Source organism: Sceloporus undulatus, chromosome 5, assembly GCF_019175285.1.
Source record: "Sceloporus undulatus isolate JIND9_A2432 ecotype Alabama chromosome 5, SceUnd_v1.1, whole genome shotgun sequence".
Classification (NCBI taxonomy): domain Eukaryota; kingdom Metazoa; phylum Chordata; class Lepidosauria; order Squamata; family Phrynosomatidae; genus Sceloporus; species Sceloporus undulatus.
The window spans coordinates 10731181-10759176 of record NC_056526.1 but is presented as its reverse complement, the minus strand read 5'-3'; the positions used below and the strand labels follow the sequence as shown (position 1 = coordinate 10759176).

Sequence of the window (27996 nt, the reverse complement as noted above, 5' to 3'; positions counted from 1 at the left end):
ATCATCATCATCATCATCATCATCATCATCATCATCATCATCATCATCATCATCATTTTTTAAAATATATTTTTTATTAAATTTCATTCATAAAATCAAAAAACAAGTTTTCCAGTTTCATACGTGTGATCATAAGTAAATATAATCTTTGTCTTCTGAAGCATGTATGTCATTACAATCGTATAATACATCCTTACTTCCTTTATATATCTCTTCAGTTGCTTGTTGTATTCTCTTTTCAGCTCTTTATTTCTAACTTATCTTTCTCCTAGTGAAATAAATGTCCATAAATGGTCATGTTTTACAAAAATCCTGTTTTGACTTATCTTTCAATGACATTATATTATCCATTTCCATGTAATCATACAATTTTAATAACCATTGATTTAAATTTGGAGTTTCATTATCTTTCCACATACTTGCATAAACTACCCTAGCAGCGCAGACCATATAAAATATAAGTTTGCCATGCTTTCGTTCCAATTGTTCTTGTTCTAGCATATTCAATAAATATAGTTTGGGGTCTTTAACATAGTTTATTTGTAGTATTTCTAACATTGTTTTGTGGATAATTCTCCAAAATATTTTTGCTTTTTTACATGTCCACCAACAATGGTAATAGGAACCCACCTCTGTTCCACACTTCCAGCATACATTTTTACACTTTTTACCTATTTTTGCCAGGATTTGTGGTCTCCAGTGCCATTTATATTGCATTTTTAGTAGATTTTCTCTTAAGCCATAGTTGGGTGTATATTTCATCCGTTTCTTCCAATTTTTCCCCCACTGGGATAAAACAATATTCTGGCCCATGTCCTTTGCCCAATCGATCATATATTTTTTTATCACCTCTTGTTCTAAATCACGTTGAAGCAATATTTTGTACAGGCAGGAAATCTCATGTTTTCCTTCTTCTCTAATTATTTTCTTGATTTCCACATCTGTTTTCCTGATTCCTTTTGTTTTTTGGTCTATCGAAAATCTTTCTTTTATTCTTCTATATAAAAACCAACTACATTTGTATCCTTCGTTGTTTAATTCTGATTCAGTTTTTAATGTTCTTTGTCCATCTTCCATATTTGTAATATCTTTGTAAGTTGGCCATTTTTCATTATCATCATTTTTATTTATATATCCCGCCTCTTCCAAGGATCGAAGCGGGATTACAGCATTAAAATAATACAATACAATCCAGACAATCAATAAAATACTAATACTGAATTACACATCCCTATTAGTACCTTAAAACATCCAATCATCAAATCATATACCATCATAATTAGGGTGGAGCCTTAAACATTGTCTGTATACAAAATCCGATGGATAAGCCTGCCGGAAGAGATTCGTCTTAAGTGTGCCTTCTTAAAGGCATATAAGGTGGTAATAAGACAGATCTTTTTCAGTAGCCTATTCCATAATTTAGGGGCTGCGGCAGTAAATGCTCTATGGGAAGTTTAATAGAGTATTACGATCTTCCAACAAATTCTTCCCAGATGTTCTAAGTGTGCAGGCGGATTGTGTAGGGAGAGGCGTTCCTGCAAGTAACTCAGGCCTGAGCCATGTAGGGCTTTAAAGGTAATAACCAACACCTTGTATTGTGCCCAGATACTAATTGGCAGCCAGTGAAGAGATTTTAGCGCTGGTGTTATGTGGTCAAACCTAGATGTACCGGTAACCAATCTGGCTGCTGCATTTTGAATCAATTGAAGCTTCTGAACTTGGTACAAGGGTAGCCCCAAGTAGAGCGCATTACAGAAATCTAAATGAGAAATTACAATGAATGTACCCCTGCTTCAAGGTCCTTTTGGTCCAGGTAGGGACGCAGTTGGTGTATCAACCAAAGTTGGTACCAAGCACTCCTGGCCATTGCATCTACTTGAGATGACAACTGTAGCAATGAGTCCAGTAGTACTCCCAAACTGTGAACTTCATCTTTTAGGGTAAGTGTTACCCCATCCAGGACAGCTTGCAGGGAGAGTTCAGGTTTAATTTGTTCAAGGACCCATTTGTCTGTCTTTTTGACCGTCCACGGTATCATCACAGCACTCTTCTTCAGCACCACATGTCAACCTAGTTGATATTTTTTCTATTGGCTTTCTTCACTGTCCAGCTCTCATATCCATACATGGTGACAGGGAATACAATGGCTTGGACGATTATGACTTTAGTGCTCAGTTGTATATCTTTACTCTTTAGGATCTTATCTAGGTCTTTCATAGCTGCCCTTCCCATTCCTAGTCTTCTTATTTCTTGACTGCATTCACTATTCTGATCAATGTTTCATCCTGGGTATGAAAAGTCTTTATTTGAATTTCCTCATTGCCTAGGTTGAATTTAGGTAGATCCTCCATGGTCATTTTTTTATTTTATTTATGTTCAGCATTAAACCTGCCTCTGCATTTTCTTCCTTGACTTTCCTGGGTCATTTGTCCAAATCTGTGAAGTTTTCAACTACTAGTATGGTGTCGTTCCCATATCTTAGATATCTTGATATACTAATGTTTGTAAATAGTGACTGGAATCCTGTTCTTGACTTATGCACCTGTAAATGTGGGTTGCATGCATGTATGTCTCTTTTTGGATGATATTTTTAAAAAAATCTCAAAAACAAACCTTGATTTTGTTATCTTATACAAAGAACACCATTTTTCAAGGGCCCACAATAGACGCAGGAAAAGAAATTCATTCTACCATGGGCCCCATTTTATGGCACTCACAGGATGTGACTCAGCTGACAGACAGGACAATAGCATTCATTTCATCCCAGACTCAGTATCCAGGAACCATCTTTGACCTCTTGCAGGATTTTCCATGACCTGGGTGCCAATAGTCCTCAGCTGTTGCTTCTCATTCTACTTTCTCCTTCCTTCACACCTAACAATCACTTGTTGATTCCTTCCCAGCTTCCACAGGACTGCCGTATCTCATGAGACAAAGGAATGGGTCTCCATGGATAGATACTAGGGCTAGTAGTCCTTTGACAATCTCTGGGGAAAGTGGAAATGATCTTCCATTGTCATGATGATGAACCTATGAACTTCCTTTGCTTCCCCTCATCTTCATTATTGCCATCCAAATTCAGGAGGAAGCAGAGGCGCGTTAGAGACGGGCACAAGAGGTGGCGTCATCGCGCCGCGATTATGCGCGAGGGGTGGCACTTCCAGACGTGCCTTGCCCCTCGCACGTAATCGATACGTCAAAATGGCAGCGCCCTATAGAGATGGGCGCCGCCATCTTGACGTAGCGGACGCTCTGTGTCCACACGTCCCAACCCAGAAGAGACGTCGCGAGTGCGCGCTTTGGCACTTGTGACGTCTCTTCCGGGTTGCCGGAAGGAGCGCGATTTCCGTGCTCATTTTTTGCAGTGTGGAGGAGTCGCGCGGTTTGGCTGCTGCGGCTCCTCCGCGCTGCAACCGGCAGCGGCCCAAGACCGCCCCTTTTGGGTGGTCTGTAACGGGCCAGAGACTCTCAGTTCCCTTCAGCTTTTCGATCCCAATTTCTATGGAGTCTTAACAGCTATTTGGGGGAACTGAGTTTAGGGAATTAAGATTGTAAAACAATGCCAGTTTTTACCCTTGTTTCTCTGCACTGCTATACATTCTGAATATTTTAAACAATCCAGATACCAATTGTTTGCCATAACAATTATGTTTAACAAATGGAGGTGGGTGCATGTTCAATAACTGCTTGCTGACTGACTTGCAAGCCTTATGCTTTTTATGGAATTTGGATATCATCACCCACACCTGTAAATATTATAAAACAACATTTTAACCTTATATCCATATTAATCATATTTATTATTAATCATAGTTCATTTTATGACATTAGATAGTCAGTAAGCCATATTCTCTTATGTGCATCACCACTTTGGTAATAACATAATAAAAGGTATTTTCTCTAGCTGCAAGAGAATGTAATCTTATATTAAAACAATTCAATACAAAAAACATCCCTCCTGACTATAAGAAAAAAGAAGCACAAATAATTAAATAAATAAACAAGGACACCCCCCCCCCCCGCCATTACTGAAAAGCAAATATAAATGTTCCATTACAGTCCAAGTTTAAATGGAAGTGCTTTTGAGACAGTACATGAAGCTTTAGAGAACAAAATGTGTATTCCACAGAGCGGAGAGCAACCAGGAAAAGCTTTTATTCAGGTTTACAAAGTATTTAATGGAGTGGAAAATGTAGAGCTAGATAAGAAAGTTGAAATCAAAGAACATCTTAACAAAGGTTGTTTCTGGGTTAGTAGTAGAGTTTTATAAGGAGGGATGAGGCGATTAAACTGATGTTTTAGCTTGATAACAGTCTTAAAGAGGGGTACTGCTGCTATTTCAGAGGAAGGAATTGGCAAAATCACCTTCTTGCCTAAGAAAACCTTATGAAATTTATGGGGTTGCCAGAAGTCAAACAGGCACCTTGAAGGCACATACACACATGCTGCTTGTATTGGCTCTCTATATCTCTGACATTTCCACAATCAATATAAAGGACAACTTTTGGACCAGAGCTAGGGATGCCACAACTGTGGTGTCACGATTTGAGTGGGCCTCTCCATATTGGAAATGGCTTGCAAGTGGAGGAGTCATACCATCTTTAGGATGGCTGACTCTGCACACTAACTGCAGGATTCTGAGGTGTTTCTGGGGCTCTGTTTCTGGGGTCCTAGCCTGGGAGAGAGGTGGCATATCAATGAAGTAAATAAATAACATTTTGAGTCAGCCAGCTTAAGACCAACTATTTTTTCTGCCATCGCCATCTTCTTACAACCTGGCTACTCATTACAGTTAGGTTTGCATTCAGTCTGATGGCAGTACTTTGAGTAATACACTCAATCCTATGGCAGTGGGCTCTTTTCTATACCAGAGTTCTTTTCCATTCTAATTTTACAGCTGATTTATGGAAGTTAATAACCCCAGGCTTCTATATAAATGTACAATGATGCTCTAGGGCCATTCTCTAGCCATTAAACACATTTCCGGAGTTTAATAATGCTTAGTATACGTTCATCAAGAGCAGCTTCATTAAAGTCAATGGAGCTTGTGTTTCTCTTGTACACAATTTTCATATTAAGGAAGAATGTTAAATTAACCAGAACAGCAGCCACTAAATTCTATAATGGCAAAAGATCTGGGATTTTCTTTGAATATACCAGGGGTTATTTTTATAAGAGAATAACACTGAAAATAAATAATTGGATTCTATGGTAACTGTGGTTCTGTGGGAACAATAGTTATTGTGTGACATTGGCCAAGACATTATCCCCTTTAAACAAACAAGCAAAGAGACAAACAAGAGATATACAGTTATGAGGGTGTGATCCCCAATTATCAGTTGCAAATAGTAAGATTTCTGAAAACAGGGACAGTCAGCAAGGTATGAATTGCTGCACAACTGGAACTATTTTAATATTTTGCCTCTGATACATTAATTAAGTAAGTAATTTTATTTAATTAATTTACACACCGCCTTTTACTTTGTACACAACCTAGTAATAATGTTAATCATATCCACCACATCGCCATTACTCCCACTATTACTATATTTTTATCTCAACCTTTCCAAAGAGGTTAAAATGTCATTCACAATCATTTCAGCCTTCTGAGCTCAAAACCATACTGTGAGGAAAGCTGAAAGGCCCAAAGTCACACAGGGAGCATTATGTTGGCACAAATATTTGAAACTGGGTTTCTCTAGTCCAGTACACAGAATCCATATATGATTTTATGGCTGTTTGAAGATCTCTGATATGCTGTAATAAAATATGTCCATATCGTTTTATCTTTCATGATCCCTGAACATAACCTTTATCTTGTGAATTCCTGCCTGTTTTGTCCTAGACACCACCAGCTACGTTTATTCCCTCCCAGCCCCTGCTCCAGATCCTAACATAGCATGTTCCCTCTCTCTATATATATTGCATCAACATTAGAGTCCATTTCACCAGATACCATTAAAATTCTGAGACAGCAGCCAAAGAACCACCACAAATCCAGTCAGTCAAGGCAGACAAGGGAAGAAAAATAAGTCTCACAACTGGGCATTTGAAATTTGCAAATACCAAGCTCTACTGGTCATTGAACATTTGTCCAGCTCTGGAGCAAAGAGATAAGGGAAAATGTTTTTCGCTGGGTTGAAGGAAAGTGACTAGAAAGAACTTCCATCTTCCAGTGAATACTGAGACCCACTTGAGACGGAATCCTTTGTCTCATCACTGTGACAGGACTACAGCAGCAGTATGTATTCGCATTCCCCAAATGAAAAGGAAACAGACATACGTTTTCTGCACAGCTGCCTTGAATCATAAATTTGCACAACTGTGCTGAAGCCTTGCAGCATAGAAATAAACAATGACAGGAAGGGACTCTGCTGTAGATGACCATAAATATCTCTTTTTTCAAAAATAAGGGGCAGTCTATTCTTGCATCTAGCAGCCCCCATATGATCAACTTGAAGTAAAGGTGTGCTGAGGGTAGGGTAACATCCTGGCTGAGGCAGGGATGGAATGGCCATTTGTATAAATTGGCACATCTGTAGAATTCAGACACTTAGCTGTGTTAGTCTGGAATATCAGTATGCAAAGGGATCATTCATACAGTCTGATTATAAATGCCCTTCCTGGGCATCAGTTCACTCCATGCATCTGACGAAGTAGACTAAATCTATTGCAGGCTAATGCTACAAATTCTTTCACTCATATACTTTCAAAGATGCTACAAAATCCCACTGCATACAACTATGGGTATCATGTTTCCAGGACTAATCTGATTTTCAAGATGGCGGTGGCTTGAAAACAGGATGCAAAGTGACTGTGGGTGAATACCAAACCAAGACAATACACCCGTTAATTCAAATGGCACCTCCATACAATGGCTGCATTTGTTCTGGAGGCAATTATAGAAAGGCCATTGAACATGGCAATTTCTGACTGGTCCTGATTAAGGCATCATTTTATTAGGATTCAAGTACTCCTCTAATTTCGTCCTCTGCAAACAAGGAGAAAGATGAATGTGCTTGCACCGGAGCTGGTTAGCTGAAAAGCTGCTAAAGCTTCAAAATTTTGACCAGCAGTTCTAAATCCACTTGCTAGCATACTAAAGTGTAACTCAATTTTATGCCAGTATATGTCTTTTGTTGTTGTTGTGGAGGTTGGTATTTCCTTCCTCCCACTACAATGAACAATGCCTTCTGATATACTGTAGTCCCCCCTTCTGTACCTGGTGGAAGGCGAGTTGCAGGATCAGAGAATCATCTGGCTATCTCCCAACAGCCAGAAACAAAATGACTACATCATCTACTGAGACCTCCAGAGCAGCAGAACAGACCTCAGAGGATGGTGTATCTCTACAGACATACAATGGTCAAAGTGTTTGGAAGGGTGCAATGTCTCTATGGTAAGTTTGGAGGCTGATGAATTTCCAGCAACAGTATATTTCTGCATGTAGTTCTACAGGTAGAGTCTCTCTTATCTAGAATTCTAAACTCCAAAATATTCCAAAAACCAAACCCTTTTTTCATGGGTAGTTGGGATAGTAACATCTTTGCTTTCTGATGGTTCAGTGAACACAATGTACACAAACTTTGTTTCATGCACAAAATGATTTAAAATATTCTATAAAATCATCTTCCGGCTATGTCTATAAGGTGCGTATGAAACAGAAATGAATTTTGTGTTTAGACTTGTCAGGCAAAGTTGTTGCATTGAGACTGTTTCACCCATTAATAATTTTAATAATTTTGAAAAGAATACATGCAGAAAAAGAAAATATATGCATGCAGGGGGAAGTTCTAACCAAACACAATTGCTGTATGTTTGTGTTTGTTCATGTGCAAAGTAAGTGTTTCATTAAAAACATTAAAAAAATTAAATGTCATTTGTGATGCTTTTACTTTGTACTTATCTATTATGGAAATCTTGATTAAAAATTGACTTGCTGGATTGGACAATTGGCAGAAACCACGTCTGGAAATTAGTGCTGATAAGTGGTTTAGTGACCGAAAGGGAAGAACTGGGCATTAGAAACCTTCAGTAATATTATGCATGTACAGTGCACCCGCGTCATACGTGGCTTTCAGCATATGTTGAAAGCCATGTGGGGAGGAAGGAGTGGCACATCACATAGAGAGTAATGGGATGCACACCTGTGGCGCGTGTGCTGCCGCACCGCCACGTGCATGAGCCCCATTCATCTAAATGGGGCTTGAGCATACATGTAATTTGCTTTACGCGGAGGAGTCTGGAATGGATCCTCCGCATAAAGCAAGGGCGCACTGTAGTTGCATCAACTGTCAGTTATAAACAATAAGCACTTAAGACATAAGCACCAGTTCATTCCACGCATCTGAGGAAGTAGACCAAATCTATGAAAGCTTATGCTTATGATACAACTTCTTTCGCACAGTTAATCTCAAAAGCAAGATCCCTTTGAATACTAAGACATAAAAAAGCAGAAACATAATACTAGGACATGTGAAACAAATATCCATATTAAATCACTATACTGCATTGTAAACAAATAAATAATATAGAATCCATCATCTTTACAAATCAGTGGCTGGCATTCTGTTGGTTAGACTCAACTAGAATAGACCTATTTATCAGCTATTGAATGGTGAGTCAACATATAAATACCCCACTGATCCCACTGATCAAATAGGCCTACTTTAGTCAGGGCTAATAGGATTTAGGCCAATATTAGCTGAGTACAGTACAGTCGATGCAGAAGATACAGGGTATATATTGTTTAATTTTTCTGATCATTCAAATTTAGCCCTTTAATAATTAGCAGTAGTGTTATCAGTTGTTCCATGAGCATTGGCTCACAGTCCTTATGGGCCTTGTCAAAATCACAGAACCAGATTAAAATCTGAAAGGCCCACATTAAAAACAACTAAGTTAACCTAAAACCACAAAGAACTACATTAGCAGCTGCACATTGTCCTAGCACAGACATCTAGTTTTATGCCAAAGTGAGACGCTAATCCAATTTTCTCAGCATTTTTAAAAACAAAACAAAACAAAACACTTTTCTCCCCTTCCCTAAAGATATCTTTTCAGGAAGATGTGTCAAGAAGGAAGCAGGAGGGGAAAACAAGACAGACCAAAAAATCAAAAAAGTAAAGAAAGAACATTGCTAAAACAGTCATAACAAGAGAAAATTGTGTGGTTGCATAGGACAGTGGGAATTGTGGGCCTGAATAAACAAGCAAAGTTCATTTTATATTGTGCTTTGAAATGTTCTTCTGTGGGCCAGGCTGTGCTTTGGTTACCACTTGACAGGCAGAAAAAGGCCTTGACATAGGTGACATGAGAAGAATATTTAACACAGCCTTCTCCAATATAGTGCCTTCCAGATGTGTCAGATTACAACTCCCAACAATCATAGAATGGCAAATGTTGGAGTTGGTAGAATTCAAAGATATAGCTGTGTTAGTCTGTAGAATCAGTATGTAGAGAAATCTGAGGAAGTAGGCTTAAGTCTATGAAAACCTCTGCTGCCAATGTCTTCCTTTCAGTTAGTCTCAAAGTTGCTACAAGATCTTTCTACATTGGGATTTATAGTGCAACGTCTGGAAGGCACAATATTTCAAGAGGGAGAATTAACAGGTGGACTTGTTTTTTTAGAAAGTTATTTAACATGACATTTATGAGAGCACTTTCAAAAAAAAGCTTTTAACATATTCACCAGGTCCACAATTGGCATCTCGCTATGCCCTTCTCATAATTTCTCTCCTTACTTGAAGACATGAGAAACAAACCAACAAGCCCGCTTGGTCATACCTGGACTCGTGAGTGCACCGAGGGCACCAGTTGTTGTGGAGAGAGGATTTGCATTGGTGGTGGTAGCTGAGGTCTGGGCGGCAGCAGCTGCAGCTGCTAGAGTTGCCAGATTCTGTAACTGTAAAGCATTCATTCCTGCAGAGGAAACATAAAGGGGAACTGCAGCAGTGAGGATGATTTACAAAATCCAAACCATTACTTTTTACTTAAACGAATTAGTCAGGAGTCCTCAACCTATCCTACTGTTAGATCTCTAAAGTGGAGTATGGCTCAAATTTCTCATATCTGGAATTCAGAAATCCAAAATACTCCAAAATCCAAAACTGTCCACTTGGGTGGCTGAGATAATGGTCTAATCGACACTGCAGAAATAATGCAGTTCAACATCACTTTGACAGCCATGGCTCCAGCCAATGGAATTCTGGGATTTGCAGTTTGTTGTGATACACAGTTCTCTGACGGAGTAGGATAAATATCACACAAACCCCATATTTCCATTGCACTAAGCCATGGCAGTCAAAGTGATGACAAACTGCATTATTTCTGCAGTGGAGCTAAAACCAGTGATACCTTTGTTTTTTGATGGATCAGTGTACCCAAACTTGGTTTCATGCACAAAATTATAAAACATATTATATAAAATTACCTTCAGACTATGTGTATAAAGCGTATATACTATACAAAACATAAAACGAATTTTGTGTTTAGACTTGGATCCCATCTCCAAGATTATGTATATTATTATGTATTACATATACATTATAATATTATACGCAGATATTGCACAATGTGAAAAAAATAATCCAAAACCCAGAACACCTCTGATGCCAAGCGTTTCAGATAAGGGAGACTCAACTGGTATCATCATGGAATATAACAAATCACAGTGTAGTTATGGCAAGAGGGCAAATGAGGACATTGTTCTACCAAAATAAGAATTCTGTCCCCACAGTGAAATTTTCCTTCAGTCCCCAAATTTCTACCATTGCAGTAATGTAAAACTTCTATTATCAGTAAAATGTCTATTATCCCCTCTGTTGTAAACCACTTGGATTCCCAGTGATTGGGCGGTATATAAATAAATCCTATTATTATTATTATTATTTAAAAATATAGTTTAGATATCCAAAGAAAAGGGATAGGCAAACTTGCCTACAGAATTTGAATAAAGAAAATGTGAGAGTTCTATGTCTTACTCTCTGCAAAATTAGAAATTTGGGGAGTGAAGGAAAAAATAATTTTGGGTGGGCAGAATTCTTGTTTCAAAGGGCAATGTTTTCATTTTGTTTCATAGCTACACACCTGTCATATCCCCTAAAGTTTCTTCTCACTTGCTGCCTGATGCTGAAACATTTGCCAGCCTAGTTTAACAGTCTCAGTCTAAGCTGTTTTGTGGCATCTTACTGAGTTTTGACCAGAGATGGACTGTCTATTTACAGTCCATATGAATTTCACATATGTAAGCATTGTTCATGTGCTTGGTCTCTCTCTCTCTCTCTCTCTCTCACACACACACACACACACTGCTTTTGTTATGTATCAAATCAGAATCAGCTCCATCAGCTTATGACAGATGAGTACAGCACTGACTGTGATGAACAATACTTGATGGTATAAATCTTTTGGGGGAAAAGACTTATTATAAAGATCCCAGAGACAAATTTTGAAATGTCTTGGGCACTGGGGGGAGCCAAAGGCTTTCAATAATGTTTTGGCTAGAGCTCTTAAGCTACTTAAGAGGAGAGAATTTTAACAGAAACCTGCAGGAAAATTAGACGATGAAGATCTCAGAGTGCAGTTTAAATAACTGAGAAATAATGAACTTTCAACGTACACTGGGGCAAGAACAGAGACAACACAAAAGGCTCTTGGAAGTTTTGATGTGTGATGCGAGGGCGCAGACAGGGAAAACAACTGGGAGTTGTGCAAATGAGACTTGGCTCCAGTCCAACATGAAACTTGAGCCAACACGATTAAAGCCTTTATTTTAATGGGATAGTTTTCAAATGATAAGTTGCTGCATTTGTTTGTTGATGATTCATGCCATTTTGCATGTGGTTTAAAACACATTTAGAAACCACCTTGTGAGAGCAATGTGCCCTGAAAGTCAGGTTAGAAATGACAGTACAGTCGAGTCCTCCCTGTCTACAGAGTCTTTATTCATGGGTTCAACTATCAACAAGAAAATAAAGAAAGCAAACCTTGATTTTGCAATTTTATATAAGGGACACCATTTTACTATGCCATTGTACAGCATGCCTTTGGTATATACTGGGATTTGGCTCCAGGAACCTCCATGGATAACAAAATCAGTGGGTGCTCAAGTGTCATTTGATACAATGGCATAGTAAAATGGTGTCCCATATATAAAATGGCAAAATCAAGGTTTGATTTTAGAAATATATATTTTTTAATATATTCAAGCTGTGGATGGTTGGATCCATGGATAAAAATAAGTGGATACAGAGAGCCAATTGTGTTTAATGGGACATGAGCATCCATGCCTCCAGTGGTGGTATCCCAACCATCTTCCCAGGTAGGCTTGCTTAGCACATTGGAACCTGTAGAGGTTGTTGGAACACACCCCCTGTCATCCTTAACTATTAGCCATGTTGGCTGGGGTTGATGGCAGGATTGAACTCCATCAACAACTGGAGGATCACAGATTCCTCAGTCCTGACCTGCTCTGATATCATTTCATAAATGATAGTTGGAAGGAGCTTCATAGGACATTGAATCCAAGCCCCTGCTCAATCCAATGCAGTAAATGTAAAGGTATAGTCCCTTGACATGAATGTCTAGTTGTAACTGACTGTAAGGGGTGGTGCTCAACTCCATTACTAAACTGAAGAGCCAGCACTGTACAAGGACTACTCCAATGGTCATGGGGCCAGCGTGACTGTACCAAATGCTGTTACCTTCCCACAAAAGTGGTACCTATTTATCTACTTGCATTTACATGCTTTTGAACTGCTAGGTTGGCAGAAGCTGGGACTACTGACAGGAGCTCACCCCAATGCAGCACTTGAGCCTTGGACTGCCAACTTTCTGATCTCCCAATCGTCAGAATTACAGTCTTAACCACTAAGCCACTGCATCCCTCAATCCAATGCAAGAGCAAAAACATTGCCAGCAGTATCTCTCCAGCCTCTTTGGCTTTTTATGTATTGTAAGTGTTAAATGTTTCTCACATAATTTTTTTTTTAAAAGAAGCCCTCAATCTGCCAGAGGGACTGACAGAAATTTCCAAAAAGAAATAAAGCAAGAACTCTTATTTCCATTACAAGACCTACAGTAGGTCACCTACAGTTTAATGCTGCCACCTGCCCTACGTCATATTGTTTCATTAAAATTTCAGCTAGGATAATATTTGGGAATCCTGATTCTAGACAGAGAGAGAAAAAAAGCATGGTCTTGGTATCTGACTGAAAATTTAGAGCTGATTAAAGAGGGGGATTAAAAGGGCCATTTTATAATTTCTCAGACACTGTAATTCCTCCCAGATCCTTGCAATTGATAACACTGTACTTTTGCAGGCTTCACCTGCTTTCTGTCACCATTTCTGAATCTCACATTTTTTTCACATTACACAAGGTTGTTATTGTTGTTATTGCTGTTTCTCTCTCTTCTACATCCCACACAAGACCCAGACAGAAAATAATTTGATCATCTTCCTTTGAAACTGTTGAACATTCTGCAAATGCAATGCTCTCTGAAGAAATGCAAATCACTTAAACTCTAAAGCACAGCCTGATAGACAGAGTGGCATTAAAAAAAAAAAAGAAGAAAGAAACTCGCAAAAAAAAAAATCGCTCTGCCGGGAATGAGCTGCTGGAAACAAAATAACTCTTAATCTTTATGATGGAGAAAAATGTTGTGAATAAAAGTGGAATTTGACTCTGTAATCTGTATATACCAGTCAGCTATCAAACTTGGCTAATATTCTGGACAGCAAGAATCCCAACTTTGATTTCTCTGCTTGGCAGATTAAAAATACAATTAAATTATGTTCATAACAGATGCACAATATGCCTGTTTGAAATGTAAGATTTTTTTTTAAAAAAAGCATATTTATAAGGAGAGAGGCCATGAAAATTTAATTTAATGTTCACCTTAGGTAATTTCATGTCTTATTGTTCAGAGCAATTATCATAAATCTACATATCAATAAGCAAGAACAGATGTCAGTTGTTACATCCGCTTGCCAATCAGGCCTGTTAAAAACCAGCAGATGGATGGTTGCAGAACCCTCTCGTAAGGCCTATTAGCACATTCACGGGAAACCCATGTAGTACTACTGCACAGTCACACGTGTGGGCCTGTTAAAACAGACGCAGATTGGAGATCTGAGATTTCCATTTCACAGCATGATGTGTAAAGCCTTCGGGGCAAACCTTCCCACAATAAGCATGTTTGCCCTGTTTGAAGCCATCAATCATTCGTCCCCAATGAGGACTCTAACAAGGGAGTGACCAGTTACTGGCTGCCAAATTTCTCCAGAAATTTTCACTAAAAGCATTTTTGAAATGCAAACTGCAGGGACAGAAGGAAAGAGATTAGTTTCTATGTATATTGTTCCTTATTTTCAGAATTTGGAAAAAGAAGAGCCAAACACAGAGGCAAGTCAACCCATAGCTAATTCCCACTGATTCAACTGATTTAGTCTAGTGAGGACTAACAACAGGATTTAGTTCCATATTTCTAAACTGTCCTTCATTCACATTGATCTAGGAGTGCATAAAACTTAAGATCCCTTTAGATTTCCCCCCTTAATAACACTTGATATTTATATTAAATTTTAGAAAGCCATCAGATACTTTATTTTAAGAACACCAGCAATAACCATGTAATTTGGTTAGAGCTATTATTATTTTGGCCTACATCTGACAATGCAGAAACAATGCAGTTTGACACTGCTTTAACTGCCATGGTTCAATGCTATGAAATGCTATGGGATCTGCAGTTTGTTGTGACACCAGAGCTTTCTGACAGAGGCTACATATCTCACAAAATTTTAAATCCCAGAATTCCATAGCATTGAGCCAGGGCAGTCAAAACGGTGTCCAACTGCATTATTTCTGCAATGAAGACACAGCCTTGTTATGACAGATTTGGAACTGAGGATAAGAGAGTGACTTGCCTAGGGCTGCCCAGTGGATTCATGGCCAAGGCAACCTTTGCATACCATCAACAATTCATAGATGAAGGCCAGGATACCATATGGCTAAGCAACATCAGAGAGTGATCAAGAATGGCAAAAGAGTGATCAAGATGGCAAACTAGGATAGGCTGCAGTAGTTTGCTTTTGTCTGAACCTACTGGGAAGGACAAGATTGTTTTTAAAAATTCAGGAATGAAATTTCTTTCATTTTACCCAGCTCTTTCATTTTCTCTGCCCTTCATCCATTCTTTCTCCTTGTCCTGGGGGGGGGGGGGGGATGCAGAAAACGGAAAATTGTTAAAAACCAGCAGGGAGACTGGACAATATCACACTACACTGTTATTGCTATTATTCCACTTTAACTGCCATGGCTGCCTCCTTAGAACTGCGAATCCTAGAATTCCACAGGAATAACAGCACTATAACAATGTTGTGTGATACTGTCCATTATAAGAGAAGAATTTGGGTAACTGAGAGTCTTCTACAAGTTACCCAAGGCATTTTCATTTAAGTAGGCTTTAAGCAGCCATCCCCCTGCTTTGACTCAATGGAGTATACTCAGAACTTCATTTACAGTAATTTCAGTAATCTGAAAACAAAGGGTGCACTGGAAAAAGGAGACAGAAACTGGGAAAATTTAAAAATAGCTGGAAAAGTGGGATAAAAGATGATCAAGACTGTCCCTCCCAAATTGGGACAGTTAGAACACATGATACAAGATGAAATCTGAACTATGGAATTCCTGGCTCATGCATCCATTGTTTTGCCCCTGTACATGAAACAAACAAACAAACAAACAAACAAACAAAGACCAGTCTTTAAATGATTATGATCTGATAGGCTTTACTCATAAGAAAGTGCTCAGGCCTTTAGATTGGCCTCTGAGGTCTTGCTTGGAGACCCAACAGACTTAACAGGCATTAGCGAAAAGGCCTTTCCAATCATGGCCTTATCTCTTTGGTGTCCTCTCTCAAAAGGAATAAGATCAGCCCAATCTTTGTTGCTTTTAAAACAGAACTTTAAAACATATTTGATTCAGTTAGTTTTGGTTACTGGGTTGTTTAATTTGTATTTTTAAAATGTTTAATAGATTCATTTTACCATCTCTAAGCCAGCTTGGAAGTGCTTTGCCTTAGAAGGCAACATAGACATGCTCTAAAAAACAAATGAGTGGAATCCCAACCCAAATTGATTTTTGTTGTTAATTGCTGTCGGGTCAGCTTTGAATTATGGTTACCTGGTGTAGTGCTTTGAGCACTGGACTATGACTCTGGAGACCAAGGTTCAATTCCCCGTTTGGCCATGGAAATCCACTGGGTAACCTTGGCTGAGTCACACACTTTCACAACCTGAAAGCCCCATAACAGGTTTGCCTTAGGGTTACCATCAGCAAAAAATAACTTGAAGGCACACAACAAGAACAACATCAACAACATAAATGAATGAAAATTCTCCAAGGGCTCCGGACATCAACTGCTCTGCTCATGTCCTGCAAACTTGGCTTCCTTGACTGAGTCAACCTATCTGTAATATTGTCTCCCTCCTTTCCTATTGCCTCCCACTTCGCTAAGTAAATTGATTACTTCTAATGATTTCTAACCTTATTTAGAAAACAAAAACGCCACGCAAAAACAAAATCATATCTAAATGTTTTTTTAATTAAAAAAAAACTTGATCCCATAATATAGCATGGTGCTGAATATTATGGATATAGTTCTTCACTAAGTTTCTTCCCCAGTAGACCAAGGACTAATTTCAGCAATGTTTCCCTACAGCAAAAATTGTGATCTACTGGCATTGAGGACAATGGCAATCTGAATTCATCTCCAATCACTGGAACCTAAGTGAGGAATCAGTGATGAGTCTGGATGCATTTACATAGTAGAAGTAATGCAGTTTGACACCACTATAACTGCCATAGCTCCCTCCTACAGAATCCTGGGGTCTGTAGTTTTGTGAAGGACCAGCACTCTTTGGCCAAGAAGGCTAAACACAGTACCTTGTAAAACTACAAATTCCAGAATTCCATAGGATGGAGCTACAGCACTTAAAGGTGATACACTGCATTATTTCTACAGTTTAAATGTCCTCTCACTTTAAAGAGACCACACAAAGCTTACTTGTGGAGATGGCAGTAGGGTAAGGAAGGGATGGGGAGGACAGTCCCAGACTGACCTATCAATACATTACAATTCTGACAACTTAACACAGGTACATTCATTTGTCTAGAAGAGGCTTTCAACACTCTTTCCCTCTGGTGTCTCCATTCCTCCCTTCATCTTTCAGGGATAACCAAAGCAAAATATTATCAGCATCTGTTAAATCTTGAAGCCGATTCCAAAAAATGCCAACTGTGAAAATGTTGTTTATCATATTAAGATATATTTTTGATGAGGGGAGGGTTTTTTTTCCTGGTAGATTATGAGCATAACATAATAGAAACTGCAACTGCTTGCCAACGAATCTGAGTCAGAGAAAATAACTCAGAGATATTGTCATCTGTGGGCCAATTTATATTGTCAGACAGCAGCTTCTGCATTAGTCTCCGGTGCCAGTGCAATAATAGCATATTGTAAGGATGAAGCACATAATGCCTATGGGGAGTAGCTCATCTCTTTTTCATAGGCGTACTTCAAGATCCATTCAAAAGCTAAACATTAATAAAAAGAAGGAGGAAACACAAAGGCAATGTATGGATAGCTTAAACCTTTTGTGTTGCAAGGCTGGAGGAAAGCACCACTAATTTGCTGATTTAGTGAGAGTGTAATTAAAAATAAATTAACATGCCAATTTGATGACAACGGTGTGTGTGTGTGAGTGATAGAGAGAGAGGGGTGGCGCTTTTAGGAGAAATTTAAAAAATCAAGCATGGGAGTAGGAATAGGTGGTTAAATAGTTGTACACCATGGGCTGGCATAATGTGCATTGGTGCATAAATTTGCTGCCTTCTCTCACAGTGTGTTAAGTTAGAGGGTCAGCATAGTAGGTTGCCAAGCAGGAATGGCCTTTTATTAATCATCACACATCAGTTACTACTGGTACAACTTTAATTATCGAGGAGTTGTCCAACTCATTGCCTTTCAAAGCCACTCCCCCCCGCACTGCAACACTTTGTCTTTGCTGCTTTTCAAACTCCTTTTTCTGCATCTTCCCCTGTTCCCATGTCCCCTGCCAGAATTGGAAGAAATGATTATAGACCTTAAAGTAAAAATAAAAGCCCGCTTTGTAAGATTACTGGCTAAGTTACTCTAAAGTCAAAAAGGCAGTTGGTGATGTTCCAGTGATTCTGAAAGGAAACTCATGCCCCCGTATCAAAAAGCAGATCTTGTAATCATAGGTGTTTTTAAGAACATCATGACATTTTTATAGGTAATACTTATTAGTGGAAAATACTCCAGGGCTGCTATTAATTTGATTGCACTGTACAGACAGGCATTTCTCGCTGGAGATTAGAAATGGCATTTCATAACTGGTTGGCTGCTACATATATATTAATGAGGTTATGAAATAGCAAGAAGGATAGAAGAGCTCTCTGGCCAATAGTTAACATTGGTTAACATGGACAAGTAGCTAAGAAACTATTTTACACCCTCCTCTTTTAAGGTACATGCACAACAAATGCTGAGATACTGATACCTTTGCTTTTGGTGGCTTAGGATACACAAACTTTGTTTTGTGCACAAAAATTACTGAAAATACTGTATAAAATTACATTCAGACTATGTTTATAAGGTGTATATAAAACATAAATGATTTTTGTGTTTAGACTTGGGTCCTATTTCCAACATAGCTCATTATGTACGTCTATTATAAAGCTTGGATTTAGACAAGTGAGATTATCACACTCAAACGAGACAAGGTCAGGATAGCTCTCCCGTCCTTATCCCATCTATGTCGGGATTGCACAAAAGCCTTTCATATCGTTCACGTTGATCCTGTCATTATCCTGTCATTGACATTGCACTGCATTAATTGTGAAATGTTGGGGTAATGCCACTTCAATGACAGCAGTGGCAGCAATGATGAAAGAGAGGTGGTACCCACCGGGCACATAAGTTGCATTATATCTTACAGGGGTGCTTTGAGGGCATCTAGGAGATTCCCACAGTTGGTGGCCACAGGAGTAGGACAAAAGAAAGTCCTTACATTGGTCACAGAGGTGGAGAAAAGGGAAAGTCCTCACTTTTGTGAGTGAGATTTGTGGAGGTGTTCACACTAGGTGGCTGTGGAGAGCCTCACATCTGTGCAGAGCCTCACATCTGTGGAAAAGTGGTAGGTTAAGTGGTAACCCCCCACAGGCTGCCAAAAGGACCTATAAACAAGACCACGAGTGACTGGAATAGGGATGTAAATCCTCCATTATTTCACTCTTGCATGCCAGGATGACTATGTAATGTAGTTCAATAGAGTTCAATGGTGTAGAAAATGAATATTTCTCTACTGATTTTTGTGCATATTTGAAAATCCAAAAGAGCCCCAGGATGATTTACTATGGAGAAATTCTTCTTGATCTGGCTTACTTGAGGAACAACACTGCTTGGACTTGTCAGGAGGAGGAGGAACAGGGCAGCTGCATTCACAATAGACAGACCTAAGCAGCAAATCCACCTATTACCTGCCAAGTGGTTTGAGTGCTAGACTAGAATTCTGGGAGACTGACTAGGTTTGGATCCTGGTTGGCTACTGCATGACTTTGGGCAAGTAACATTCTCTCAGCCTCACCATAAACTGGAGTCTTACATAACAACAAGGTGTCTTAGACATCAAAGCTTATCGCATCCTAGCAAATGCTTGGAACTCTCTGTTTGATATCAATTTCTAAAAAGTCCTCTTACTGTGAAACCTCTGATAGGTCTTTGCCACCACTTTCTTCCAAGCCAATATTCTCCCATGTCACTTGGCTCTTATGTCCATTCATCATCAAAATCTCTCTAGCACACTGTCATTAAAAGACACTCACTGCCCAGCAATTCTAATAGAAGAGAAAGAAACTGGGTTTCATAGAGAAACAGCTGAACAAAGAGTCTACAGTTTATGGCACCTGCCAAACGACAGATTTCAGAGCCATTAGGGAAGCCAGAAAGAAGAGAATGAAAGATATTACAATGCCAAGGAGGGATAAAGAGATGGTCCAGAAAAGGGAACTTCTTGGTAAGGAGGACTATTTGAGAAGAATTATGCCATAATTCACTCTGTGGAAAGGAAGTGCAAACAACGTACATCATAATTAGAAATCTACGCATACTTCTCACTCATCCTGGCAAATTTCATTAATCTTATCAGGATTTGGGAGAGGGGTCAGTTTGGCAGGAATTCAGTTCTAAGCTCTGGTAGCCAATCCTCTTTTGAAGCAGTGCAGCTTCAAAAAGATTTGTAATACATTTATTTAGTTGATTATTTGTTTTATATCTCATGTTCCTCCCAAAGCTGAGTCAACACAGCACCATGGTCTGCTGTTTGAAGAAAGGAAGTAAAAATATCCCACAGAGCACTCCCAAGCCTTTAGCCCTGCCTAAAGGCACTCTTTCCCCCCCAGCCAATACGTTTAAGAGATCTGTCATTATAAGAGTCAGGAGGATATTGAGAGACTGGTGGAGATCCCCATTACAAAGCTATGAGACTTCTCCCACTGAAATCTTATGAGCAGATGTTATGAAGGCTGTCAACTGATATGGCTTTAAAAGAGTTGATGGCTGAAGACATGTCTCCCAGTGTTTATTAGTCATGATGCCTCAGTAGAAATCACAAATTCAAAAATACTAATTGGGAATGCAATAACAATAGTAGAAAAAACTTTTGCCCTTCAGCTTTATTTGAAAACTTCCTGTAAGTATCTGGTTAATTTTGGCCACTGTATAAAGGAGGAAGATGGTTTGCATGGATCTTCAACCACATCCAGCAGGATTCTCCTTATCCTCTTAGTAATGAATGCTAAAATACAACAGCTGAATGCAGAATATAGTCCAACAGAATGTTTAAAAACCTGGTTCAGTGCAGTACCTAGGTGGGTATGCTTCTTTTACACATCCTCAGGCATTAAGCCACATGCTTGAATTAAATGGCTTGATGTCTTTCAGAGCCCTAGGAATACTGAGCAGAAGTGGTAGAAACTGACTGTAACCAAAGAAACCTACAACTCACCAGCCATTTGTTGAATGCCGCTGAAGGCACCCAAATTACTGGAGGAGGTTGCTTGCTGCAGAAGCTGCAAATTAACAACAATAACAACATTAATGAGGTTAATAACGCAACAAGTTAAGATTAAAGCAAAATTATCTGAATCAAATTAAATTTGGGATACTTATAGTTTCCTTTACATTTATACAGTCTCTTGCTTCTGCCTGGTGTTGGAATGAAGGTCCCCAGAGTCGATGCTGTAAATCCATATTAATGTCTAATCTCTATTAAGAAACACACAGACACTGGGGAAACTCAATAACATTGCTGCTTTAAAACAATTAATCAATTTACTCTTTTTAACAGCCAGGTGTTAAATCTATTTCAGCCCAACGTAGCATGACTAATCATTGCCCTCTGCAGTCTAGCAGTTACCATAACTCATCTCTGTCAATCACAGCCTAGTTTCCCACCTTCTCACTTAAAACAGCCCCCCTCCCTTTGCCCTCACTCGCATTATGTGTTCAGATGCGCACAATACTCTGCATTATCAGTGTGTCTTTGGGCAATGTTGAGTCAAAATGCATGAGGGGCCCTGATGCTAAATCATGTCTGGAATTTCTTTACCCAAAGCACTTCTGTTTCCACTCATTGCTGTATTCATCCAGGCACAACAAAGGACCCATATAGCAAGGCTGAGCTCACACATGCCTGTTCATTATTTGAGGATTTACAACACCAAGTGGTGATTCGATCTGCATGTGGGAATGTCATAGATCATTCCCATCAGTATTAAAACACATTACTTTTCAATAGAGGCAGTTCATATATTCATTTGCCAGTTACCCAAACAGGGATATAATTCTTGGCTATTTTTAAGGAGTAATTTTAGCCACTTTCTTCTCACTGCAAGACAGTCTTTGAAAATGGCATAGTTTTTGAAGTGTATTTGCTGTTGGAGACTTATGCTGCACAAAATTTGAATGGGTTGTTTTGTACAAAACCCAGCAATTTTTCCCCCTCTGCAGACAATAATATTCATGCACAGAAATATTTTCTGCACAGAAAAATGCTGTTTTCTTTGCCAAGCAACCATGTACAATTTTTCCTTAGAAGAAGACTCAAAACTGAGAAGATTCTCCTGAGTCGTCTCATCATGGTTTCTTCACTAAACAGATTTTTCAGCCACTTCCCAAACATTTTTGAATATTCTTCCCATCCTTATCATCTACTCTGCAGCCAACAAATGATGTTTAGGCATGTCTGAATCAGACTTCAGTCATACAAATGTATACATACACAGCCAGACATCCATAACATAGGTTTCCCACCCTGCATCCAATCCTGCTTGGTTGTGTTTTACTTATAGTGAGCAGTATACTGCCACTGTAATATTCCTCAGAAATATAGCTCACTGCATCATGTGAGAGAGATACCGTGTGAGGCGGGTGAAGCAATATCTTTTTATTGGGCCAAAGTTTTGCAACAGCTGTAGTCAAAGGTCACACATTTTTTCACCTTGAAGCTATCTTCTAAATCAATGGTAAGCTAATTTCCCCTACAAAGATACTGCCAAACTCTTTTGCTTCCTCTTTCTTGACATGATAAGAGAATATCTACCACAATCTGAACATGAGGGAAAGGGAAGTAGTCCTAATTCCAGGCAGCATTATGCATAGTCCATGCATGCACTTAAAAATATTAAATAAAAAATGAGGCTGGCATTCTGTATTGCAAAGATATAGCCATGTTAATCTGTTAATCAGTACGCAGAGAGATCTCGTAGCACCTTTGAGACTAACTGAAAGAAAGAAGTTGGCAGCATGAGCTTTCATAAACTTAAGTCTAATTCTTCAGATGCATTTGAGTAAGTAGACTTCCAAAAGCACCTGAGGAAGTAGACCTAAATATATGAAAGCTTATGCTGCCAAATTCTTTCTTACAGTTAGTCTCAAAGGTGCTACAAGATCTCTCTACATACTGATTCTGTATTGCAGTTATGGATTATAGCATAGTTGCAGACCTGTAATTACCTCGATTTCACTAACACTACTTATCATGATCATGGCATTATTGCCATGATCATAAATGCTCTCCCAAAGCAGTTTTACCAGGCAGCAGCCACACTGAGGTCTGCTCAGCTAGTGATTGGGATGCAGAAGCTTGACATTTCCAAGTCTCTCCCACTGGCAAGTGAGGTTGGGATGATAGAAGCAGGACTCATTCACAACATCTTCTCACAGCCTTGCTCACTAGTGGGAGGGGACTGGAAACATCCTGCTCCTGAATCCTTATCACCAGCAGAAGAGACCTCCATTTCTCAGAGTGGCTGCTGCTTGTTTGGGGGGGGGGGGGGTCAGGCCAGGAGACCTAACTTAGTCCACATTGCCCCTAAGTGGGTTGGTGGTGTGCAATATGGGAAATAAGGGGTTCTAGTCCTTAACACTGTGAGCATAAAATTGTCAAGGGAATGTTTAGTAAAATCTGAGATGCTACAGGGAAGGTGGTGCTTATGATGGTAGTGGCAGCGACAAGGAATGGTTGAGCAAAACCTCCAGTGGGAGGATATGGGTGAGGGCATTCCAGGGTTCTGTGCAACTCTTTGCCCTTCCTGACAGCTCAACCTGCATATTTTTAAAGGGCACAAGACATAGATAATTAAGGTACACCCTCTTACAGTCTATACTATAGGGCAGCCTTCACCACAGAAGTGCCCTTTACATGGTTAGGATTACAACATCCATCACATCAACACTGCTGGTATCAGCTGATGGGAGATGGAACCTAAAACTCTGAAGGGCATCAGGTTGGGTAAGGCTGATGTAGTGCAAAGGGTAGGGCATTCCTGCCCCAAATATATATTGCCCTAACTCTGCAGCACAGCAGCTGTTCCAGTATGGTTCTACAGTGTGTAACAAAGCCAGTCCCAAGCTTTACAATTCTCGCTGTTCTTTTTATGAGTGTTGAAATGCACTCATAAGGATGATTCTGATGTAACTGATTTGTAAACCATGGTTTGAAACTTTTTACTGAAAGTTTCGGTTTTCAGTTTCATGTAGGACAAAGCTGGGTAGTATATTTATAGAGAAGAGAGTAAAAATATCACTTGTCAGAGGCAGGCAAAGAAGCTACTTCCTGGGCTTTTACAGCTTTAGCAAAATGGCTGGAAATGTGAACATGTTTATCTTTTGACATCACTTGTTGCATTTTTTGAAGAGTTTAAAATATTTTATATGTTTATCTAACCATGTTACCTTAGCTTGACAAGTATTCTATATCAGATTAGATAAGTATAGTTAAGAATGAGCCTCTTTCTCTTCATGCAGCTAACGCTCAATAAGTAGGTTAGGGTGGAAGAGTTACGATTGTGGCAATATGTACAATCACGAGTGCAGAAGAGTTACCTGGATTTATTCCTCTGTAACTTCCAGATGCATGATCACTACTTAGTTATGGCTGTGACACTATTGCCATGAATGTAAACCCCCTGCCAGTACTTCACTGGGCATCAACTGCATGGGAAAGGAGGAAGTCCATTCTGTTGGTGATCAGAACATTGGTGAGTGGCTTTTCCATCAGATGTGGGCAGATCAGGCCAAGAGAGGTTACTTAACTGTTGATATATATTTTTAACAGGGACGCATGTGCAAAGCTGACTAAGATAAATTCAATTGGTAGTTCCAGTTAGAATACACCCACAGAACCAGCGGAACTTTGTAAATCAATACATATGTAAGTCCTATAGATTCAGTGGGCCTGTTCTTGTCAGGATGAACAACTGGATTTCCCCATAAACTATCATCTTTTGCAAAACTCTGATGCCAAAGTGAGCCCTCATTTCCAAATGTATCAGCAATTGATCACTAAATCAATTGTTAAATAAAGTGAGAAAGTTGAGTATACCCACTAACAGGTATTTTTTTTAAAAAAGAAATATGTTTTTTATACATTTCTTTTCAAAAACCCAAAGTAACTTTTGAGAATCTACTGGGAGTTTTGGAGACTTGCTTCCATTTCTGCACTGCAAAGTGGACCATGCAGGGTGAAGCAAACATAGTTTATAGAACCTCCGAGTGATAGCCAAATATAAAGCTGGGATGAAAGAGAGCAATATTTCCAAACTAAATGAAGAAAACAAGGGGAATGTGTGAAATGTGCAGGCTTGCAAACAGAAATGCTCTGAAATACAAAAAATGTTCTAAAACTGGAAGTTTAATTACGAACATTACAGAGAAATACTTCACATACTATCTTGCATGTGTCTACTTGGGAATAAATTCCAATAAATCCCAATAAAACGTTTCAATGGAGCTTATTCTTAGGTGAATGGGTATATAGGATTGCAGCCTCACATACTTTTAACTTTCTTTGAAAGGTGGATGTCACACTTTCAGGAATAAGCTTTGGGGGATTTAAAAAAAAGCTTATACGATTTGAAGAAAAGAAACATATATAAAACACTGTTTCAAAAAAAATCACAATGCAGTGAATCTATGAGAAATTTGACATTGGAATAGCATAGGTAGCAGGGCGGGTTACCCAAACATTGATGCATACAAACTTGAAGAGCATGGAAAAGTTACTTTTTTGAGTTCCAACTCCAAAATCCTGCATTCCAAACAAGTAACTTTCTGCAGTGCTGCATTTGGTGCACTTGCAGCTACTTAACTGCAAAAAATGATCAGTCACTCAGAAGTTAATTGAAGGAAAGACATATGATCTTGGGATTTAGAAATTCCTCCAGGTGCTTTGGACTTCAACTCCCAGAAACCCCAGCCAGCTTGGCCAACAATCAAGAATTCTGGGAGCTGACATCTAAAACATCTGGAGGACCAAATTTTGGGAAGCACTAGTGTACATTTTTAAGGAAACGAGTGCGTCTAGTTTACTTGCATTTCACTTTAATCCTTGCCTTTGCATCTGCCTGTTACTAAGAAGCACCTTTAACTCACTGTGATAATTTGCATGACATTTTAATGCAAGATACATTCCCTGATAAATTTACAACATATTCCTTTAAGATAAGTATAATACATTTCCTTTGAAAGTGCTTGTAATCAAATTTGATGAATACTTACAGCCAGGTACTGTGGCGTCAGTCCTCCAAGACCTGTCAGATTCCCCCAGGTGGCAGTGTTGAGCTGTTGCATTTGTTGTGCCAACTGCTGTTGTAAACGTCGCTGTTCCTTATCCTTTTGGGTATCAGCAAACTTCACGACTATTGGTGAAGAACAACCCTGCGATTGGATAGATTGTTGGGGGAAAAATCATTCTAGCACACATTTACATGAGTCTTTTCCATCCCTGAGGATTCCCCACCAACACAACCTGTATATACATATATATTTTCAGGTGACCGTGTGACTCATGTAAAGGTGTGCAAGAGCTAGGGTGTCTGTTGAAAAGATCCCTCACCATTCGTAATTACTTCACCCTACCCTCAAAACAAATATCCAACACTATACTGAAGATGACAAGATAAAAATTGCTTAAAAATTATCATTAGCCTTTTCATTATTTTTTTCTCCTGCGCAAGAAGGAAGGAAGGAAGGAAAGGAAAGAAGGAAAAAGAAAAGAAGCAGAATTGTAATTTTTTACATTCATACCTAAAAACCAAATGCATTTTTAAACTAACCAGAATTGCCTACAATCTGAACCCCAAATGGAGGACTCTCAATAGCAATAGATACTTGAAATTAGCCTGGATCAAAACTTATGTCAGTATACCTCTCCTGGCCCAATTCTGCTGTGACATGAGAGAAACATAATTCACCTATGCCCACTAAATGGGTTTGCTTCTCAGCATTCAGCTGAAGCCCAGAAAACTAAGCTGAGGCAATAATGTTACAATTGTAAGTAGAAATTGTGAATATGGATTGCCTCTGTAACTTCCTTTTTCACGATCGCTACTCAGTCATGATTATGACACCATTGCCACTCTTACTGGAGCATAACTCCCACTGAACTTTTATGTTGGGGATTGAGTAACAGATTGGTTACTCTTTTGTGTGCAACAACACAGTAACTAAACTACAAAACAACAACTACAATGAACTCGACTATGCAACATCTTCTCTGAAGAGATCCACATTCGAACACTGATTAGAGTTTTAACAGTAAAAATATTATGAGACAGATTGTGATAACAATCCATTTTGTATGAACGTTGGCTTTCAATAACAATGATTAGAAACTGATAATGTGGGATCACATTGAGTTCTGCACTGTTACACCCACTTCTTTAAATGGATTTAGAGTTGACTCTGCAATAGCATTGTGCTTTCCAGTCTTTGGCTTTTTAGTTTGCTCCATTTTTGGGGGTAATTTTTGGGGTAATCAAGCTTTGTGTGCGTTGATATATAGACAGATGTAGTGGAGGGAGTATCTATAGAGATTCATCATAGCATCATCATTATTTGCCCCAAGAATTTGAAACACTGATGTAAAAACAAGAACAACAACACACTTCTTATGCTCTGTTTAGACTATGGTGTTCTTGCATCCCTGGTTTAAAGCACAGAAAAGGTAATGTGGCAAGTCTGGATTCTGTTTCATGCAGGAGTAGAAGCACAGCTGTTTACTGCATGCTTCTAACATACACGTGAATGAATATATATATATATATATATATATATATATATATTTCAAGGACAAGAGACAACAGATCCAGTCTCACAGCCTTGCAGATCTGAGCTCAACATGGCAACCGTTCTTGTATTTATGAATGCTTAACTGGCAGTAAATTGTATAAAACAATATTGCAGCATTTTATGAATCTATAATTCTCTTCCCCCTCCCATCTGCTTTATATTTCACCAGGGCAGCAATTTCAAGGGAATGAACATAGCAAAGATTGAAATCATACATATGAAAGTGGCTTCATATCAGAAAAGGTCTGTCATTGTCATAACTAATTTGTTCTACAATAACAA

The 27996-nt window shown here is 39.0% G+C and overlaps 1 protein-coding gene across 20 annotated transcripts in view; it reads right to left on the bottom strand.

Annotated features, from left to right (window-relative positions):
• The window catches only part of CELF2 (CUGBP Elav-like family member 2), a 648498-nt gene that overhangs the window by 38477 nt on the left and 582025 nt on the right, over positions 1–27996 (bottom strand). For 11 of the 20 annotated variants that reach the window (XM_042470486.1, XM_042470487.1, XM_042470489.1 and 8 more), the window contains 3 exons: positions 26143–26301; positions 21089–21152; positions 9787–9921 (listed from right to left, as the gene is read on the bottom strand). In XM_042470486.1, the coding sequence (XP_042326420.1) occupies positions 9787–9921; positions 21089–21152; positions 26143–26301 (358 nt within the window). Of the gene's footprint in view, positions 1–9786; positions 9922–21088; positions 21153–21264; positions 21349–26142; positions 26302–27996 lie in introns of all 20 variants that reach the window. The other 9 variants (XM_042470481.1, XM_042470499.1, XM_042470478.1 and 6 more) reach the window with 1 other exon arrangement.